The sequence below is a fragment of the Leptonychotes weddellii genome, chromosome 4 (genome assembly GCF_054177405.1).
Source record: "Leptonychotes weddellii isolate Sample4059 chromosome 4, ASM5417740v2, whole genome shotgun sequence".
NCBI classification, from domain to species: Eukaryota; Metazoa; Chordata; class Mammalia; order Carnivora; family Phocidae; genus Leptonychotes; species Leptonychotes weddellii.
Window position 1 is genome coordinate 39,835,493 of NC_138372.1, and position 20,631 is coordinate 39,856,123.

The 20,631-nt window shown below is 53.9% G+C and overlaps 2 protein-coding genes across 12 annotated transcripts in view; one reads left to right on the top strand and one right to left on the bottom strand.

Moving 5' to 3' along the window:
* The first annotated feature begins 92 nt into the window (after window positions 1-92).
* MRPL37 (mitochondrial ribosomal protein L37) lies at window positions 93-14,788 on the top strand. Of its 2 annotated transcripts, none has more exons than XM_081818464.1 (7): window positions 93-518; window positions 4,330-4,513; window positions 4,608-4,723; window positions 7,600-7,785; window positions 9,648-9,805; window positions 12,669-12,869; window positions 14,571-14,788. In XM_081818464.1, exons 1-7 carry the CDS (start codon window positions 173-175, stop codon window positions 14,646-14,648), a joined length of 1,269 nt encoding a protein of 422 aa, XP_081674590.1. In that variant the 5' UTR covers window positions 93-172; the 3' UTR covers window positions 14,649-14,788. The 2 variants fall into 2 exon arrangements, with proteins under 2 accessions (XP_081674590.1, XP_081674589.1); XM_081818463.1 differs by having other exon boundaries at window positions 94-518; window positions 12,666-12,869.
* A 3,430-nt stretch (window positions 14,789-18,218) lies between these two features.
* SSBP3 (single stranded DNA binding protein 3) overlaps window positions 18,219-20,631 on the bottom strand; it is a 163,289-nt gene continuing 160,876 nt past the window's right edge. For all 10 annotated transcript variants that reach the window (XM_081818466.1, XM_081818471.1, XM_081818470.1 and 7 more), the window contains one exon: window positions 18,219-20,027. In XM_081818466.1, the coding sequence (XP_081674592.1) occupies window positions 19,998-20,027 (30 nt within the window). In that variant the 3' untranslated portion in view covers window positions 18,219-19,997. The remainder of the gene's footprint in view (window positions 20,028-20,631) is intronic.

The following is a 20,631-nucleotide window of genomic DNA, read 5'->3' on the forward strand; positions in this document are numbered from 1 at the left end:
AAAATAGCCGGCGGGGTGGGGCAAGGCAAATACGTCTTGAATATGATTGGTTGAAGTGACTGCCACTCATAAAACGAGCCTTGGCGCCCAGCCCCTTTCGCTTCCAGCAGGCCTTGCGCGCGGGAACATGGCGGCGTCCTGGTGGAGGTCTTGAGGGGGAAACCAAGTAGGTATGGCGTTGACGTCGGGGCCCGCCAGGCGGGCACTGGTTCGCCCTGGGCGCCTCGGCCTTGGGGACTGCGGGGCTCCGAGACGCGGGGCGTACGAGTGGGGCGTGCGCTCCACGCGGAAGCCCGAGCCTCGTCCCCTGGACAGGGTGTACGAGATCCCTGGACTGGAGCCCATCACGTACGCGGGGAAGATGCACTTCATGCCCGGGCTGGCGCGGCCGGTCTTCCCGCCCTGGGACCCCGGTTGGACGCACCCAAAGTTCCGCCGCCCGACCCCGGTTCACGAGCAGCCGCTGTACAAGGATCAGGCCTGCTACGTCTTCCACCAGCGTTGCCGCCTCCTCGAGGGTGAGGCCCTAGGACGGGCAGGAGGGGACCTCGTTCCTCCGCCCAGCACTGACCCCAACTCTCCGTGGCCTTGAAACTTTGTGGGTCTCGGTTTCTTAGTCTGCGAAATGGGTAGTGATTACGTCTTCTGAGGGTTTCAGGATTTTTTTTTTTAAGATTTTACTTATTTATTTGACAGAGAGAGACACAGCGAGAGAGGGAGCACAAGCAGGGGGAGTGGGAGAGGGAGAAGCAGGCTTCCCCCTGAGCAGGGAGCCGGATGTGGGGCTGGATCCCAGACCATGACCTGAGCCGAAGGCAGATGCTTAACGACTGAGCCACGCAGGCGCCCCTGAGGGTTTCAGAATTAAGTGGGATGAGAAGGGCTGTGCTTGTGTGAGGCAGTATTAGGTTGAGTGGCGAAGTGAAAAGACCTGATTTCTGGCCTACCCCTGCCTCCATCTAACTCTGTGATTTGGGGCAATGGCTGAAATTTCCAGAGCCTCCATTTTCTGTGAACTCATTGGTTTTGACTAGATAGTCCACATTGACTCTTCCACCTCTTAATACCCTGGAGATGTAACTGTACATTGAATAATTAGATGGAAGGAGTTTATAGTGGAAAGAGACAGCAGAAAGCATGCTTAATCTCCTGGCCTATGGCCTCATTTCGCAGGATTGGTGAATGTGACAGAGAGGGACGTGATTTGCCCACACGTGCTCTGGGTTAATAGTGAACCCAGGGCTACCTATCTGGTTTCCTAGGTCAATGTCCTCTGTCAGAGGTCAGAGTTGAGATGTTGTCAAGGAAGGGTTCTGGACCTAAAAGCCATCTAGCCTATTTCTGCTCCCCTTTTCACTAAGAACAGATCAAAATGACTGAGCTGAACGAAACCAGTCTGTCTAGAGCAGAACCAGAAATTACTTTCCAGAGTCCATGGGGGCGGGGGGGGGGGCTTGTTTATTGAGAGTCCCTTTCCCTATTCTTGCCTGTTCATCCCACCCATAATGATGGGGATAGGGCAGGTTCTGAAAACAAAATGGTCAAGGTCAGTGGGAGTAGTATTTTCCAATGAGTAATTAGGAAAGAAAGAGACCTGGCAGGATTTGGGGACTAAACCAAAGAATAAATCCTAAATTTGAAAAAAACTTAACTGGCCAGCCTCTTAAGCCGCTCAAACCCATTCCTGAAAGCTGAATTTCCAGCATCTAAACATTCCCATTGCCCTACCAGGGTATTGTAACGGACCTCACAAGACTTGGCACCCCCCATTTTTTTTTTTTAATTAGGCTCCACACCCAGTATGGGGCTTGAACCCACAACCCTGAGATTAAGAGTCCCGTGCTCTACCGATTGAGTCAGCCAGGTGCCCCACCCTTGAGTGACCCTGGGAACATTACCAGGCTTTAGGGTAGACAGACTCAAGTTCTCTTCCCCACTGTCACTTAGAGGGTATGTGACTTGAAACAAATTCTTTAGTCTCTGAATTTCATCCTCCATTCCATAAAATCCGATTTGTAGATAAAGTTCCTGGCACAGGATAGATGGTGGTGCTCAGTAAATGGCAGCTCTAATGATTAGGTATTATTCATATACTATTGAATCATAAAATCTCAATTTTTTAATCCACTGTCAAGTTTAAGGAACAATAGGGTGGCCCAGTCGGATAAGCGTGTCTGCCTTCGGCTCAGGTCATGATCCCAGGGTCTTGGGATCGAGTCCCACGTCAGGCTCCCTGCTCAGGAGCAGGGGTCTTAAAAAAAAAAAAAAAAAAGAAAGTGCTATTTTTTTTTTTTTTTAAAGATTTTATTTATTTATTTGAGAGAGAGAGAATGAGAGAGAGCACATGAGAGGGGGGAGGGTCAGAGGGAGAAGCAGACTCCCCGCCGAGCAGGGAGCCCGATGCGGGACTCAATCCAGGGACTCCAGGATCATGACCTGAGCCAAAGGCAGCCACTTAACCAACTGAGCCACCCAGGCGCCCCATGAAAGTGCTATTTTTAAAAAAAAGTTTAAAGAACAGTGGCAGTGTCAGAACTAAAATTCAGGTTACCTGACTCCAGTCCAGGGTTTTGTCTGCTGCACCATAAAATCCAGAAGTTACATTTCTAAATGTTTGTATTTCCCATGTCCTATAAGCCTCAAAGTGAAAAGTCTCATTGCCCTCATAGCATTTCATTTATTAGCACAAAGGAAATTGCCTGAGAGTGTCTCCCCCAGCGTATCCTGGGCTCCGTTTAATCCCAGGCATAGCTTTACAAATGAAGATACGTCTCTGAAACGGTGGTGTTTTCCTAGCTGGCGGGAGTAGCCTGCTAACCAAAGTAGTCACCAGACTGCTGTCAATTTGTGACTACAATCATGGACAAGATACAGTATTAACCTTGTCCTGAGGGTAGGGGACTGGTACGTGGATTTGATGCAGAACTTAGGTCGCTAGGGCTGGGCCGGTTCTTCCCTCAGGGAAGCCCGATCTGGGGAAGGTGAAGCGAGGGACTTGTGCTTGGCATCACAGCCCATCCCACTCAGAGTAGCGGTCATTCCTTAATGTTTAAAAACGAAGCAGTCTGAATCAAATCTATTTTTGTTTATTTATATTCCATCTTTTCCCGAAAAGTATTTCAGGCATCTTAACAGAAATTTATAGCACAGTATAAAATGTTTTGTTTTAAATTAAAAACATACAGGTGAGGGAATCCACACAAAGGAGAAATAAAACAGTGAGGTGAATACAAAAAATCCATTCTGTGAGGTTCCGCTTGCTAAAGGGGAGCCCCAAACATGGCTCTCAGCCTGTTAACGGTATAGAGACGGGGTCAGCTGACTAGACCAGTTGCCTGTTTCTGTAAATAGTTTTATTAGAACATAGCCACACCCACTTGTTTACTTGTAGTCCCTGGCTGCTTTCAGTGCTACAGTGGCAGAGATGAGTAGCTGTGACAGAATGTATGGCTCAGAAGCTGAAAATATTTATTATCTCGCCCTTTAGGGAAAAGTTTGTTGACCCCTGGTATAGGGAAGAACGTTTTCAGTTACGCAGTTCACCGTGTCTATAAGACAAAACCGTACTATCCCGGGAAAAACCCAACCTTCTGGTACCGAGGCCAGGGAGGATCCTGTGTAATAAATAGAACATGGGATCCTTTCGACAAAAAACAGCAGTGCATTTCATAGGGCTTCTACATATAAAAATCTGCTTAAAGGTAGCTCACTATAGAAGCTCAGGGTTAGGTGAGATGTGAAAGATTATCTGTTTAAGTGCTCCCAAACTCAGGGCCCCTCAAGTTATTCATGATCAATAAGTTATTTCCATTATTTCCCAAAGCTGTTTTCCCTTGATACAGCAGTATGGGCTTAATCCTTGGCCCACTCCTAATAAGTGGGATCTATTTGGTAGACACGGGCTTTTCCAATCAGGGACTTGGATGTGGGTTAATAAAGGGATCTAGGATTTGAAATGCTGGCATCCATTGATCTAGTCCTCTAGTCTAGAGTCTGTGTGAATCTTGCAGGCAACAAAGGGACCCTTTCCCACAAGATTCAGCCTTATGATCCCAGCCATCTTCGCTGCTGTTTGAATCCCTCCTGTGCAGGCAGTCACTACCTCAGTCAACTGTTGACCATCCTCAGGTAGATAGTCATTCCTGCAGTCAAGCTGAAATCCGGCTGTTCTGGCTTCCACTCTTATTTTAGTTCTGACTCCTCAGATGTCCCAGTACAAATCCTGTTTCTCTCAAGGCAGACCTTTCCCCAAGATGCTACTGGCAGACTTAAGCAACTCTTACTGAATTGTCTTCTTTTTTTGTTTTTTTGTGATTGATTACCCCAAAGGTGTAAAGCAGGCCCTCTGGCTTACCAAAGCCAAGTTAATAGAAGGCCTTCCCGAGAAAGTGCTTAGCCTCGCCGCTGATCCGGAGAACTACATAGAGAACCAAGATGAACGCCTTCTGAACGTGATCTCTCACGCCCGTCTCTGGCACTCTACTGAAGACACCCCGAAGAGAGAGGCCTACTGGTAAGTTTCCCCCACGTCAATAAGATTTCTAGTCAGTGGATCTTAGAGTCAGCCTTTTGCCTTATGTCTCCAAATGTCTCTTCTTTCCTCCAAGCCCAGTCATTGTGGACAGTCTGATACAGCTGTGTAGATCCCAGATTCTCAAGCATCCCTCTCTGGCCAGACGGATCTGCGCCAAAAACTACACGTTATCCACCACCTGGAATCGAGGTTGGTCATCTTGGTCTGTTTTTTATCTTTCTACTCTTAACCCCACTACCAGCTCACCATCACCACATCCATACGTGTGCTTGTTTCCTTCCTTCGTGGACCACTTTTGTAGAATCAGACACATCCTCCTATCATTAGCCACAGACTAGTCTTTTTTTTTTTTTTTTTTTTTTAAGGGGGTGGTGGGAGAGGCAGAGGGAGAGAGAAACTTAAGCAGGCTCCATGCCTAGTGTGGAGCCTGATATGGGGCTTAATCCCACAACCCTGACATCATGACCTGAGCTGAAATCAAGAATAGGACGCTTAACCAACTGAGCCCCAGATGCTCCTCAGTTTTTTTTGTTTTTAATCACTTCTTCCCATGACTTAATTCAACTGTATCTGTTGAGTACCCTTGAGTGCCTAAATGTTGAAGATAAGTAATAAAGGGCAGGCAGTCTCTGCATTCACAAAGCTCTTACTCTACTGTAAGAGCCTTCTTATCCCATTCATGCTTTTCTCCTTTTCCAAATCCATTTTCCACGTAGCTGCTAGAGTGATCTTTCTAAAGTGCACTTGCCTCCCCTGTTTCAGATCCTTCACTGCCTCCCAGGAACTTAAACCATTTATCATTGGATCCAACCCACTGGTTTGGCCACCAGCTGGCCTTTCTGGTCTTCTCTCCTTCCTACCCCCACCCCCACCACACCCCCAGGCTAAATTTACACTTTAGCCACTAGCAGCTCTTTGGCATCAAGCTTTTATGCCTTTAGCGCTGTGCTGTATGTTCTGTCTGGAATGCTTTTTTCTACTTTCCTCGTTTGGCTAAATTCTACTTGTCTGTGAGGCTCAGCTCCAGCCCCCTTCCTATGTGAATGTAGACATTAGCTAGTGCTCCTTCTGCCCATCGTTCCTATTTTGATCAGAGCGCATGTTGTACTGTATTGGAATTCTCTAATATCTTCTCTGTCTACCTACTAAACTGAACCCCTGATAGGAGGGACCACATCTCACTCGTTTTTCTGCACAGCGTCTAACAGTTCCTGGCACGTGAGCAGTGCTGACTGAGGGACGGGTGGGTGATTACCACCCTGAGGGGTTTCCGTCAGGGATGTTCAGAGCACACCAGTGTTCTGACTGGTGGAATCCCGGAGCGGGGAAACCGGCTGTGGAATGATTTGGGATTTTCAGGACATCTGCTTGGTCACATTTGTCTAGCTTGCCCCTTTTGAGTATGGACTTCCTGGCAAGGAGTCAGCCATGCAGAGGTAATGGCACCACTAAGGAAATTAGTGAACCTCATTAATAGAGGAGTACTTGTTGGCCCATCATCAGCTATTACCTCTAATTAAACTGCCCCATTTGGAGCTGTCACTGGAGGAGGGATATGGAGGGAATTGAATTGGAAACCACACTAGAGTGGTCTGTGGGGAGAATCTAAAACCCAAGGTTAGGAGAGGTCCAGGCACATTTATCTTCCTTGCAGATTATATGTGAGGAAACAGGAAAACTGTTCTTGAGGTGTGGGTATGATGTATTTTAACAAGCGGCTCAGAGTTTATCTATCCACAGATATAGTATCCCTGCTTTACACACCCAGTGAGGGAGACCACATGCTAATTATATGACAGCGCTGTGGACCAAACCAGCTTTTAGACGTAGAAGGATCATCACCCTTGACCCGTTAACCATCCCATTGTGATTTGACAGTTTCTAAACACCCAAAGCACCTTCAGAGGAAGATTTGCCTCCATGGGGAATCTTCAGGAGGCCATTCACAAGGGAGCCTTTCAGGCACATTTTGCCTGGTGGCATGCAGCCTCCTGTGGGGGCCTCTGTGAGGGGCATGCGCACATGCTCCCAGTGGCAGCTTTGCTGATGTGTCAGGTGTGAGTGTCTTGCCTCATCAACTTACGTCTGTGTAGCAAGTACGCGGATCTGTCTTAGGTGAGGCTTTCTGACTGGCCTCGTTTTTTTTCACTGTCAGTTGTTGAGGACAACTTGGCCCCTTTCCTGAGTTTAATAACCTTTCTTCTTAGCCTCTAGTCTCCTCCTCCTTCCCTCCCTCCCGCCTTCCCTACAACATTCTGCTTCTAGTCACCTGGGTTCGTCTCCCTAAACTCTGCCGTGGGGGAGCACACTTCTGTGCCTTCACACATGTTCCTCCTCCTGAACTAAAATGTTTTTCCTTCCCTTTTCTTGCCTGGGCAAACTCAACCAACCAAGGGCAGTTTTGCCCCCTAAGGGAGATTTGACAAGGTCTGGAGACGTTTTTGATTGTCATGACTTGAACGGGGGAAGTTCTACTGGCATCTGGTGGGTAGGGGCCAGGAATGCGGCCAGACATCTGCAGTGCACAGGACAGTTTCCCTCATCGAAGAATTACCCAGTCCAAAATGAAAAAAGTGCCAAAGTTGAGAAACTCTGCTCTTATCCATCCTCCGGAAACTAGTTTGGAAGGCACACCACTTTCAGGAAGCTTCCCAGGCCTCCCAAAGGAGGTCAGTTTGCCCCACCTCTACTGTCTCTGAGTACAGTTCATGCCTTCGTATGCACTTACTACCTAGGAAGCTTCTTGGGAGCAGAGGGTAATGCTCACTCATTTCTGGGTCCCCAGCATAGAGCAGGTGCTTGGGAAGATCTGTGTGGGGCAGCCCTGAACCCACAGAGACTGCCAGGTGGCCTCAGGGCCCATTGGCAAGGGAACACAGGAAGAAGAGTGCTTTGGTTGGTCCCCTTCTCAACATCTTGACCAAAGTTTTGTTTTCTGCAATCATGCTGGTCAGCTAGGAAAGCCGTAAGACTTGAGGAGCATGGCAGGATGAAGGCTGTAGGCTTGGCTGAGCAGAGGTAAGGCTTTAGACCAGGGTAGACTAATCGTCTTTCTCCCCTTTTAGAGTCTTTTCTCCTTCAGGTCCGTGGTTCCAGTGGAGCCCGACTGAACACCAAGAATCCGCTGCCCGCCGTCGCCTCCAAAGAGGAGGTTGAAGCTACTAAGAATCATGTTCTTGAGACCTTTTATCCCATATCTCCCACTATTGATCTTCAGGAATGCAATGTTTATGATGTGGAAGACAACACAGGTAAGTGTCATAGCCGTGCATCTCCCGGCAGCGTGGAGATGAGGGATGCGCATTTTCTCCTAAGAGCCATGTAGCAGCCTATCCCCACTTTGCTTTTGACCCCTGAGAGGTAACCCTGTTATCTCAGAGTTGTAACGGGTGGCTGAGGGGGCTTCTGGCCAGGCCCCAAGTGTTTCCTTTATTCACAGGTCCCTTGAAAGACACCCCTCTTTCTATGTACCCGTAAACCCTGGCCAACCGCCTGCTGGGACTGAGGAAGCCCCACAGGCCTTGAATGGGGCTATTCATCTCAACTCCATCGAATAAGGCACCACTATCTCCCTTGGCTGCCATGACAGAAACCAGAGCATCAGGCCAGGTGGGCCCACGGCTCACGTCCTCTAGCCCATCCCTAGGAGTTGTAGCGCCTTCCTTCTAACCTCCTCATCTCCAAAGCAACAGCTTCCGGCAGGCCCAGCCTGTTGCCACAACCCCTCAGCTAGCTGGCCAGCCTGACCTGGTCTGTTTTCTCTCGGTCCATCTGGTTCCCGGTTCTAGAGGCACCCTTCTGAAACACAAATTCCGTCCCTTTTCTCTGTGCCTACTTCCCCAGCGCCTATCAGGTACAGGTGGAAGTCCTCAGCCTATCACATGAGGGCCTTCAGGTCCAGTCTTGGCCCCTTTCTCCAGCCTCACCTTGGTCTCCTCCCCTGCAGGCGCGCCCCTCTCCCCCGCAGTCCAGCTACACATAACACACCGTGCCCTTTCTCACCATAGGCTTTGGTACGTCCCCTCCCCCCTCTGCCTGGGGTTTGTGGCCGCCCACCTCTTTTTGTCCCCCCTGCCCCCACGTGTAGTTTATCTGTCACAGTGCATCTTCAGAATCACTTCTTCCCCAGAAATGCTCTGGGTTCTTCCCTTGTCATCAGGGGCCTTTCATCTGGGGCTTCCCCAGCCCCCAACTCACCCCGCCCGGATCTTCACATGTCCCTCTGTGTGGACCCCTCCAGACTGAGCCCCTCCAAGGCAGTGGCAGGCCGCCCTTGGCCTCTGCTCCTGGCCCCGGTCTGGCCCCGGCGCCTGTCTTAGGCTGGGCGCACAGGGCGTGCTGAACCTCTGAAGCAAGGACAGAGACCCACAGAAGGGCGTCTCTCTCAAGTAGTGCTTGCTTCGGGGATTTTCAGAGCCCATGTTTTCCCAGCTTCTTCCTCCTTGTCACCCACTTTCACTAATCCAGGTTCTTCATTCTGGAAGCTGCCAGCCTACCAAGGGTTTACTGCTAGCCATGGAGGGGCTGAGAATGGTGGCCTGGCAGGGTGGTGGCTGGGATGAACAAGGGCTCAGCTTTGATCCTCAGTGCCAGTATTTGCAGATCACTTGTGAGGCATGAGGCAAGTCGTTTATTGCTAATAATAAAGTATGGAATTTTGCAAATGATTGGCTTTTAAAAAAATAATTACCCTAGTGTTCAGGTTTCCTTCTAACGTCACTGTCACCTGTGTGCTTGAATGAGCGAGAAGGGGTAGATTAGAGCCAGCACCCAGGAGTCACCTGGCACAGGGTGGCAACATTTTCAGTAAAGAGCCAAATAGAACGTATTTGCAGGCCACATATGGTCTCTGACAGCTACTCTGTAGACATTGTGTCAGTGAGTGGGCATGGCTATGCGCTGGTAAAAACTTTATTTTCCAAAGCAGGCGGGGGGTGGGGGGGCGATGTGGCTGGCAGACTGGTTTGCCTTCCTCCTGAGCCACAGTGATAACATCTGCCTTTACGGAGTCTCGGTGGTGCCTTGCACTGAGCCAAGGTGACGTGACTTTCCAAAGGCTTTGGGACAGGCTGGTAATCCTTTCTGTTCCTCCATGTGATTATGTATCTTGCAGGATTCCAGGAGGGTTATCCTTACCCCTATCCCCACACCCTGTATTTCCTGGAGTCAGCCAATTTACGACCACACCGCTTTCAACCAGATCAGCTGCGGGCCAAAATGATCCTGTTTGCCTTTGGCAATGCCCTGGCTCAGGCCCGGCGCCTCTATGGGGTATGTATGGGGAGGAAGACCACTCAGCGACTTTACATGGTGTTGGCCTCCTGCCTTACACTGCTCAAAGAAAGAAGGGGGGTACAGGGGGGATTCCTTGCTTGACTGAGGAGTTCTACGGACAGGCACTTCCACTCACCCTACGGAGATAAACCGACATCTGCTGGGGCCTCCTGTGTGCCTGCCTCCTGTCTTTTACATAAGACACCTCATTTGTTCATCAAAATAGCCCACGAGCTTTCTTTATCATCCCCATTTTCCAGTTAGGGCCCTGAACTCAGGGAGGCTAAGCAGTTTGTCCAGCAGTACACGGCAGCGAGTGGTGGAGGAAAGGTGAGAACGAGGCATGCCCAGCTCCTAAGGCTTCAGTTATTTGTGCTCTAGTACACCCCTCCGTTCCGTGAGAGCAGACCCGGGGCACGAGTCTCCATGGGCAGGTGGAGGTTAGGTGGCAGAGACGATGCAGGCCTGTCTGCCAAGTGAGGACAGGCTCGGGGACCAAGGTGCCACCTGGTGATAGCCCCTTGATTCTGAGACGAGGTCTCAAGGGCCTGGATGGTGTAGAATGCAGGCTACTCAGCCTGTCCCCGAAATGGGGGAAAGCTTGCCTGGGAGCAAAGGCCTCCAGGGAGGGAGTAGGGAATGGCAGTATGGGATTCCCCGAGCAGGCCTGGGACACTGGATCCCGGGGCGTGTGTGTGTGTGTGCGCACATGCGTGTGTGTAGTGCTGAGAGCTGCCAGCTCCCAGGTCTGAGGCCCTCCAGGAGGAGTGTCCACAATTCTATTTCCCCTATTTCCCATCCTACTCGGTCTAGGAACTAGGTGGGGTTGAAGAGGTGTGGTTGGGCAAAGGAGGTAGGGAGTGGAATGGACCTTGCCTATATTGAGCATTTGCTACCTGCCAGACAGTTAATTAGGGTTCTTTATGTCAGTGTTTCCCAAAGTACGGTCCTGGATTAGCTGCATGAGCATCATCTGGGAACTTGTTGGAAATATAAATTCTAGTGCATCAGAAACTGGGGGTGGCGCCCAAGTAGCCAGCGTTGTTGGAAGCCCTGCAGGTGGTGCTGGCGTTAGCGTGGGGTTGAGAACCACAGCACTAAGGTTGGAGAACCACTGCGTTGTTCAGTCCTTGTAGCAACCCTCCGTGGCAGATGCTCCTAGCCTCGTTTTACAGCTGAAGAAACTGAGGCTCAGGGAGGCCAAGTACCTTTCCCAATGTCACACAGCTAAGAGATTGGCAGCTGTTACATCTTTATGTGACCTTGCATCTTTCCAGTCCTCGAAGGTTATCTTTGTTCCCATTCTTTGACTACATACTCATGAAGGCTCTGGAAGGTTAGGTGACTTGCCCAAGATCCCACAGCTGTTGAGTGGGGAAGCAAGCGTTGGAGCCCTGATCCCTCTAGTCTCAAAAGACGTGCTGCCTCTCAACTCTGGGGCAGGGAAAGGGAGCAGACATGGTCGCATGCCAGGGACCAGGTCTGCAGGTTCCTCATAGCTTCTGTGCCAACTGTTGCCAACAGAGCACGGGGAGCCACACTGCCGCTAATTGCCACCTAGTTGGGTAGGAGGGGAGACCTCTCCCAGCCCCTCCAGGTACAGATTATTCCTGGGGATGTGAAGTTGAGCAATTATGGGAAGAGCCTCCATGTAAAAGGTAAAATTGCTGAGAAATTTATGTACTACCTGCAGTTTTATTGATCTGTAGAGGGAGATAAGAGTCAATACAGCATCCTCAGCTAACACTTAGAGGTACTTTTCTTTTTATTTATTTCTCATGCAGCTAAGAACAGGTATTTCTAAGGCCAGCAGTCCCGGTGTGGCCCACACCGAGGTCTGACATTAGCTATTCCTGATGTCACACTCCGCTCTGGAGTGGTGAACGTAGGCAGCATTTTTGGATCAAGGATGCTCTGCTCCATGGGGCCTGCCTGCTGGATCTTCGTCCAGCGGGTGGCCATCACCCGACAGGACTGTTGCGGAGCCTCAGGGGGGTGAGCATGTCGTTTCTCATCCACCCTGGGACGCCCCTGGGGGTAAAAGGAGGCACCACTGTTCCATCGTGCGGGACACCAGGTGTCAGCCACGAGGAGAGGGGTTTCAGTGATTTCCTAGCGTGGGGTCTGATCCTGGCTCACGTCTCGTGGGCAGCCTTGCACAATGATAGCACCTCTCTGGAGCTCAGTTTCCCCATTGGTGAAGTGGGACTAGACGGCTGGATCCGCGCGATTACCGGTGACTAAAGCCGGCGCCAGGCCTGGCACGTGAGAGGCGTGCAGGAGCTTGCTGCTGTGATTGGTACCAAGTGGCGCTCCCGGAGCGGGAGAACCTGCTTGTGCGCCGCCGGCTGAAAGCCCGCTGCTGACGCGGGGGGTGGACACGCCGGCAATCGGATGCCTTCTCTGGGCCACGCCGGGAGCCTGAGGCGCAGCGCCGGCGATGGCCCGCAGGGCCGGGCGGTCCGGGGCGCCAGGGAGTGCGCTGCTATGTTCACTGAGCCTCCGGGTTAACCCCTGATGGAACTGATGTCACTGTTGTCGCCATCAGGTAGCGCCGTGAGTTTAGGGATCTCCCGTCACCTTCCTGTGCTCTGCCACTGGCCCAGCCGTCACCCCCGGCGGCAGGCATTGCTACTTTAAGGCGCTTATTAACCAGGAGGCGCCAGGTCAGACAGGGCCGGGCTGGGGGAGGGAGGGACGGCCTCGCTCTGGTCGGCGCCCTGAACCGGCCCCAGCGCTCTGCGGTGAGGGCCTTACATGGGAGCAGGCGTTAGTTGCAGAGGCCGGAGCTCGAACCTGCCTGTTCTGTGCTGTTGTTTATACCCCACCGTTTCTACTTGTCCGCTTTGCCTCTCAGAAGGACGCTAAGGTTTTGGAGCGGCCGGTAGTTGTGCAGAGTGTGGGCACCGACGGACGCGTCTTCCAGTTCCTGGTGCTGCAGCTGAACACCACAGAGCTGGCCGCTCACGAGGGCGTCAAGAACCTGGTCTGGGTGGACTCAGACCAGCTCCTCTATCAGCATTTCTGGTGTCGCCCGGTGATCAAAAAGAAGGTGGTTGTGGTGAGTCCTGCCATCTCCAGCCTGGTGATTGGACCAGGGCCATGACTCCGTGTCCCCAGAGGGAGCCGGGGGTGGAGTGGAAGGGATGCTCTCAGGTGGGACCCGGGCTTTAGGGACTTCCTGCCCAGGATCTCTACCTGGAGGGCTCCTTCTGCCCTGGGCCCTGCCCGGCCCTCCGTGCCCCTCTGCGCCCCCCTGCGCCCCTCCTGCCCCCCGGGGCAGCTCCTCACAGCGCCCCCTCGTGCCTGGCTGCCAGTAGCCCGGGCCTCCGTAGGTGCGGCTGCTTTTGTATATGAGGCGTCTCGCTTGTCCCCCCGCCCTCCGTTTCTCTCGAGTCTGGCCATCCTCTAAGGACCCCCGTCCCGCTGCTAGCCCCACTGCAGTGCCCTGGGTGGGGCCCCATGGCCCCTGTGTTCCCCCATCACGGCACAGGCCCGCTGCTGTTTCCAGGTTTTTCTCCTCCATCAAACCGAGCTCCAAGCTCCTCGGAGGCCTCCGTTTGTTTCTTCCCTCGGACAGGGGATTCTTCCCGGGGCCTTGTCACCGTCGCACCCCCGTGCTCCACTAGCTAGAGGCCCGGCCTGCTTCCCGTGCAGCAGGCAGTGACCATTCTGTATTCATCACGCGAGGTCAGGCAGCGAAACGTGCTCCGAAGGGACAAGGCAGCGTCGGGGGCTGCGAGAGAACAGAATGGGGGTGCAGCCGGCTCTACGGCTAGCTGTGTCCTGGGGCCCACACGGGCCTGAGCAGATGTGCTGCACGGAGCTGGTGCTGGGCCTTTGAACAGAATCGGTGCGTCGGCTGCCTGGTTAGCTCTCCAGGCGGTGCTGTTTCTGCCCTGGAAATGCCTCCCCGGTTGGGGCTCTTCTCTTTGGCCCCTGACCCCATTGTGTGTCACCTGCAGCCACACCAACTTCCTCTGCGCTCTCCGCTCTTATCCTGCTCTCCTTCTCCCCGACGTGTCTCTGGGTCCTTCCTTCCAGAACACTGACTTAGTGGCAGACACATCCTGGTTGGTCAGATGGTTCCTGCCCCCAGCACAGGCCCTGGGCTCCAACCTCGCCCTTCTGCTTCCTGCCTCTGCACTGGCGCGTAGACTCGTCTCTCGGAGGACGCCTGCCTTTTCTTTTCCTCTCTGGCCCCTTCTGCTTGCCCTGTAAGACTCATTCATACGTATGGGAGACCATGAGTCCTCTTCTTCCCTGCTTTCTGAGCATCTTTTCCCTGCGTCTACTGTGAGGCCTATCAGCTTTTATCATCACTGTTGGAACATCTGGCTGTAAGCTCCTTGAGGGCGGAGCCAGATTCAAGCCACTGTCGTCGGGTTTCTAGCATGGGGCACAGGCCCCGTATGGAGAGAAGGGACCTGATCCATGTGTGTGGACGAGTGAGGGATTATTGTCCCTGGGAATGAAAAGGGGGCAACAGAGCATTGGTTCTTGGTGGTTGAGGTGAGAGGGATAGGGGATGAGGGCGGTGCCAACAGACGGTCTGGCCAAAAGCACTAGGAGAGCTTCATGGCCCCCCAGCCCAGCCCCTCGGGCACCTCTTCACTGCCAGCTCCCTGATGCCCCGCCTTGGTCCATGAGAGAAGGAGACAGTGACTATCCAGCCATTTAGGTTTTGCATAAAACCAACCTTTGTTTTCAGTGCTGCCATTAAACCTAGTAGCAGGATCCTAATGGGCTGTGTTCTTTCCAGGAACCTGTTGGGCCGACTGGTTTCCAGCCAGAGACATTCAGGAAGTTTTTAGCTCTGTATTTACATGGTGCTGTGTGAGCCAAGGACCATTCTGAGGTCTGAAGCCTCCTTGCCCCCCTCCTGCAGAAGATCCTGTATCCAGAGCAGTGCTGGGCCTGCCTGGAGCCTCCGTGTTCATCTGGCCTGCTGTCTGGCTGCCAATAAAGAGCCTCCCGGTACACTGGAGCCTGGGCCTGGTGTGGGGGGCCGTCAGGAGGGGCGCCCATAGCTGTACGTGGGCCGTGCCGTGAGCCGGCCTCCGCGGGTGCAAGCTCGGGAGCCTGACCTGCCCCACCTTAAGCCCGGCTCTGCCCACAGCCCACTTGGACTTTAGATAAGAATCTTCGTCTCTTTGAGTTTTACCTTCTTCACCTGAAACTTGAGAATAACATGACCTCCCTTGAAGACTGTAGATGCGTATGGAGCATCTGCCATAGGATAGGTGCTCTCTGATGCTCCCTGGGTTCTCACGGGACTCTCTAAATTGTGGGCACATTTCATAATGACTGCAGGAAATCTGAATAGAACATTCATCGTAGATTTCTCCCTAGCATCCGGGTTAGTAGACCAAGTACATCCCTGGTTCGGCTGGCCTCTCTTTGTTCACATCACACCCAAGTTCTGCTCAGGGCCCAGCACCTTAGACGTAGCATCCTGTTTAATCCTCACGTGTCGTTTCCATATTCAGGGAAGTGGTTGAATGCCCATGTGCCGGGCACGGTTCTGGGCCCTTGAGATAAGGGAACTCAGATAGTATAAGGTCCCCTAGGTCACATGGCGGGTGGTACAGGTCAGCTTCCTAGGAGAACACTTGGGGATGTGCAGGTGAGTTGGGGGAGGACCTGGAGGACCAGCGCCTGTGGGGAGTGATGGGGCAGTGCTGGGCAGAGAGCCTGAGCTCGGTGGGTTTGCACCTGAGGTCTCGGCCAGCTCCCAGTTCTGTGGGTGCTCTGAAGCAGAGCTGTCCCGCCCAGAGGGGAGGAGCTGAGCCTTTCTGCGGACACCACTGGCCTGCCGCCAGTCACTGATCCACACTGTTCGTCAGAGCGGGAGACGCCTAAGGTGAGGCGGGTGGAGGGCGACTCTCAGAGGGACTTGGCTGAGAGCAGGCAGCCACGGAAGCAGTTAGGCCTGCCCTGCTGGAGGGCGTCCGAGGAGACATCTGGGAGCACATCATGGCCACGAGAGCTTGTAAGTGGCAAAGTGGAGCTCCTCCCTGTGCGGCTCCCGCGCTCGTCCTCCATCCGCTTTGCAGCTTACCTTTTAGGCTTGGTGGGATGGTGGCGGTGGCTTGGAGCCAGGCGGGGCTGGCTGAACCCCCTGGAGACCAGTGGAAGCGGGAGGGGGGCAGGCAGAGGGCCAGGCCTGTGGGAGGGAGGCTGGGAGGCGCCGGTGCTGCAGGGTGGGCCTGGGCGGCAGTCCACCTTGAGTGACAAGAGCCCTAGTGGGCTGGCCTTGGTGTATCCCCTGGGGATCTCAGAGCTGAGCTCTGGTCCCACGCAGCTGAGCTGCAAGGTGAGGCAGACAGCGCTGCCGGGTTTTACCCCCCCCCCCCACTACGGGAGGGGGAACAGGCTCAGAGACCGGGTGGTGTATGTAGTGTGAAGAGCTGGAAGTCTCACACGTGATGACGGCTGCCTTTTCCACAGAGAGGTCTCCACTTCCCCCAAACCCCAAGTGCCCGCAACCTCAGCCTCCCCACCTGCATCCAGGGTAGGCTTGCTGCCCCGGGTGACGAGTCCAGCCTCTCCACAGCAGCACAGCCCCTTCTAGCTGTCACCGCCCCCCACCCCGACACACACATCACGGATCTCCTCATCCCCAGCCGGACCACGATGGCACCTAACACTAGGTCAGGCCTGGGGACTGAGCCCTGAGGTTCCCCACTACAGACCTCCTCTAGGGGCAGTCCAGCAATTAGGCCCAGTTTAAAAGCACCTGCTGTGTGCCCGGCCTCGTGCTGGGAGCCGGAGCTACAGAACGAGCCCCGGTCTCCTCCAGGAGCTCCCAGTTTGCCAGCGGACGCGGACAGAATGCTCTGCTCTGGATCCACGGAAGCCGTGAAGGCCACCTTTCCCCTGCCTGAGCTGCTGCCCACAGGTGACAGTATGCAGGGGTGACTACCCAACAAACATCCAGTTCCTCCATGAATGAGCGCCCACTGGGTGATTCTGGGGACAGGGAACACACAGATGTCCCCAGCTCTGAGGAACACCCCGCAAGCAGGGGTGGGGGAGACGGTGAGGCTCGAGGCAGGATCCCCTCCCAGCTCAGCACCCCGCACCATGGCTCCCGCCTGCCTGGAGAGCGCTGGTGGCCTGGGGCCCGCTGGCAGAGGCTCCGGGCTCCCGAACAAAAGCCTTCAGAGCCGAGTGCGGCTCAGTCCCAGTCCGGGTGCGTCTGCCCCAGCCGTGAGGTCTGCGCCGTCAGAGGCGTACGTGCGGAGGAAGAGCCCAGAAAGCTTGCTCAAGAGGAGGGGAGGGCGAGATGCGAGCTGCTAGGCCCTCCCAGCTGCTCCCGGCACCCCGTTCGGACTCCCCGTCCCAAGCAGGAGTACAGGGGCACCGGCTGCTAACTTGGCGGCCCCTACGGGTGCAAGCCCCTCGCGAGCGCCAGCCCGTCCTCACGACCACCCTGTGAGGAAGGTTTGTAGACGAGGAGACAGGACACGGGTAGGAACGCACTCGCCCACGGCCACAGGGAAGTAGCGGCAAAAACAGATAGGAGGGCACCTGGGTGGCTCGGATGGTTAAGCGGCTGCCTTCGGCTCAGGTCATGATCTCGGGGTCCTGCGATCGAGCCCCACATCGGGTTCCCTGCTCAGTGCAGAGCCTGCTTCTCCCTCTACCTCTCCCTCTGCCACTCCCTCTGCTTGTGCTCTTCTATCTCTGTCAAATAAATAAAATCTTTAAAAAAAAAAAAAAAAACAGATCGGAAACTGGCAGTTTGCGTCTGGAAGGGTCAGACCTCGTGAAGGTCTACTGAGCCCGCATTTGGCTCCGACACGGTTCCCCTCCCCTCCTGCGGGCCTGGAGCAAGTTCCCCGGAGCTCGAGGGAAGCAGAAAATCCTACTTCAAATGTCCACACCCGCACACCCCATGGCTTACGTGGCCCTGGCTCTACTCTGTGGACGGAGGCTGGGACTGGGTCTCCCCACGTCTGCCCACCTTGGCCTAGGGCGGAGGCCACCCGAGTGGGAAAGGCTGTGTGGCTACAGCTCCTGGGGCCCCCCTGGCCTGTGTGGACTCCCCGCAGAACACAGAACCATGAACCTCTTCTACTCGCTGAGAAATACCTTCAGGCAAACCGGCGTGTGTCGGCAAGACAAAAAGCTGAAGGTGCATTTTAGAACGCCCCCAGATGTCTGACGTGAGACTGCGGCCTTGCTTCCCAACCCCCCCTCCCCAAAGGCCACTACGACCCCGCAGAGCAAATGCAAAATACAGATTAACATGCCCAGGAAAAGAGGGTGGACACCTTGAACACAAAACAAGATCTTGTTATGCACCAGCAACAAAAACAGCCCGACCAGTCACCTTGCATTCTGTAGTCAGTATAATAAACTCCGACCCACGTCCCCCACCCCCCCGAAACATGTCAGGAAGGGCTGCGGAAAAAAGATGTCCCTTTAATAAAACGTTATCAACATATATCGTACACAAACTACAATGTATCATAATTACTTTTTTTTTTCCTCTCTTAATTCAGAACCAGACTACAAGGTAAGAAAAAACACAGAAACAGCTACAATGTTCCCAATAATCCGCACAAGGTCTTTTTTCAGGCAGATGGTATCTCACATAGTATGATATACATGGATCAGGGAGGGAGGGAGGAGAACAGACAGCAGCTACAGGGGTGCGGGGAGGAGGGGCTGTAAATGTACAAAGAATTCAGGTGTCTTCAGGGCAAGACACAGAGGTTTCGATGGGAGCGGTGAGGTGAGGGAGGCCGTGAGTCACCCCCTCCTGGGAGGGGACAGGCTCCACTGTCGCATTTGTCGGTTTTTGAAAATAAAAACAGGACCGAAACAGCACGTCTGTTTGACTGGTGTCCCCCGCCCCCCACAGCTATTCCGAAGTCTTTCCATCCAGTTCCAAGCGTATACAGAGCAATTCTGGTCAATTTCCCATCTTTGAAAAAGAAGCAAGAATCAAGAGAAAAAAACCCAAAAAACAAAAAACAAAAGAAAAGCCAAACTCCAGCCCTATGGTGCCCACACACACGACGAGGACGATGCGAGCCAGGGCCACGGGACGAGAACGCGGGGGTCACAGTTGCCATGTCCCAGGTCATAGCCATCCTGGTCGGGGGCGGCCTCCCCCACTGCGCTCCGTCCAGGCCACCACCCAGCTGGCAGGATTCTCGCTGGGAAGACTGGGGTGGGGGCTGAGGACGGGGCTGGAGCGTCAGGGAGGCCGGGTGGGGGAAGGTCCAGAAGAGAGAGAGGAGGAAGCAGTCCTGGGAACACAGTGCATGCCACCGGGTCACAGCGCGTCTCCGCCTCGGCGGAGTCCTGAAAGCGGTCGGGTGGTCGGGCCCCTCAGGCCACATAGTGGGGGAGGGGGGACGGTTCTGGGGTCCCACGTGTGCAGCTGCCGGCGCCACCTCGGCCGGGAGAAATCAAGCAAAACCAAAACAGGTTCCTTACCCTCCCTTGCCCATCCGCACGAACCAAAAGCCCCAAGCGGAGAAAGGTGACTTTCTTTTCTCTTTCCAAAAAAGGCCTTTTGAAAGAAACCACCGATTGTAAACTGCCCAGTTTATTATTATTATCATTATTTTTAGATGGCTACAAAGACAGCGTGAGACCTCACACCTAGACTAGCTTTCCTGGTGGAAGGGCTTGGGTACAGACAGACAGCAGGGCTTGGTTTTTTTTTTTTTTGTCCTTTTTTCTTTTTTTTTTTTTTTAAAGAAGAAAGCAAAGAGGTTGACTGGGGTGGGGTGGGGGGGGGGGCTTGCTAGAAGCTTCCATTTTTAAAAATTTTTCCCCCAAAAAAACCCCCCTGAAAACAAATTAAAAAATCCCAGTAACGGTAAAACCCCAAACAAAAAAAAAAAAAAAAAAAAAGTGTCACGTACATAAAAGGTCCTTTTGGGAATGGGCAAGGGGTGGGATTTTTCTGGTCACTGACTTGAAATATATTTTTATTTTGAGTTTTGTCCTTCATGTTTTATGGAATAAAAAGTTCGGCCTTTTTATTGCATGAAACTAAAACTGGGACAGGTGGGGGGACTGGAGGAGGAGGGGGGGCTGAGGGGGAGCAGGGAGACGCCCCTCCCCCAGCTCCTGGGTAATGACACCTCACTTCTTCTTGCATAATTTCTGGCATCTTCCCGCCTGAAATGCCGGCTCTCTCAGCGTCTCGGAGAAGAGGAGGGGATCACACGCTCATCGTCATGCTTGGAGAATACTGGAAGGGGCGAAGCAGAGACGGCGTTGTGAGGGCCAGGCTGTGCAAGCCTTGGGCGCTGGGGAGGGCCCGTCCGGGGGTGTGGCTGGGCGGGGAAGCCTGGGGTGCCTCTGGCGGCTCGGCCCCAGCCTGTGCCTCGCGGTGGGAGCTCCGGGGGCTGCCATAACCCCCCCGCCCCCCCTTCTCAAGTCCCCCCCAGACACTGCCCTCCCCACCCAGGGCCGGCTGGGCTGCTTTCCTGCAGGGCCGAGCCAGGGCTCTGCCAGGGTGCCCTGTGCGGGAGCCAGTCTGGGGGTCTCAAAAGCTGCTGCAGCATGACCTTGTTTCTTCCAATGAGGTTGGAAGTAGAAGCCAGCCCCCCTGCACAGAGACCCCAGGAAATCTCTGGTTGCACGAACCCTCCTCCCCAGGACAGAAAGAAGCGGACCCCCAGAGACCATGCTGCCCAGAGGCCCAGAGCACCAGAGCCCAGGCCTCTTGAGTCCCAACCCAGGGCTCTTCCAGCCACATCCACTTTCTCAGTGTTGGGAGGCACTGTGCCTCCCTGTAGATGCCTCCAGAAGGACCTGCCAGTGGCCACGGTGGCAGTGGTTGAGGCCATGCG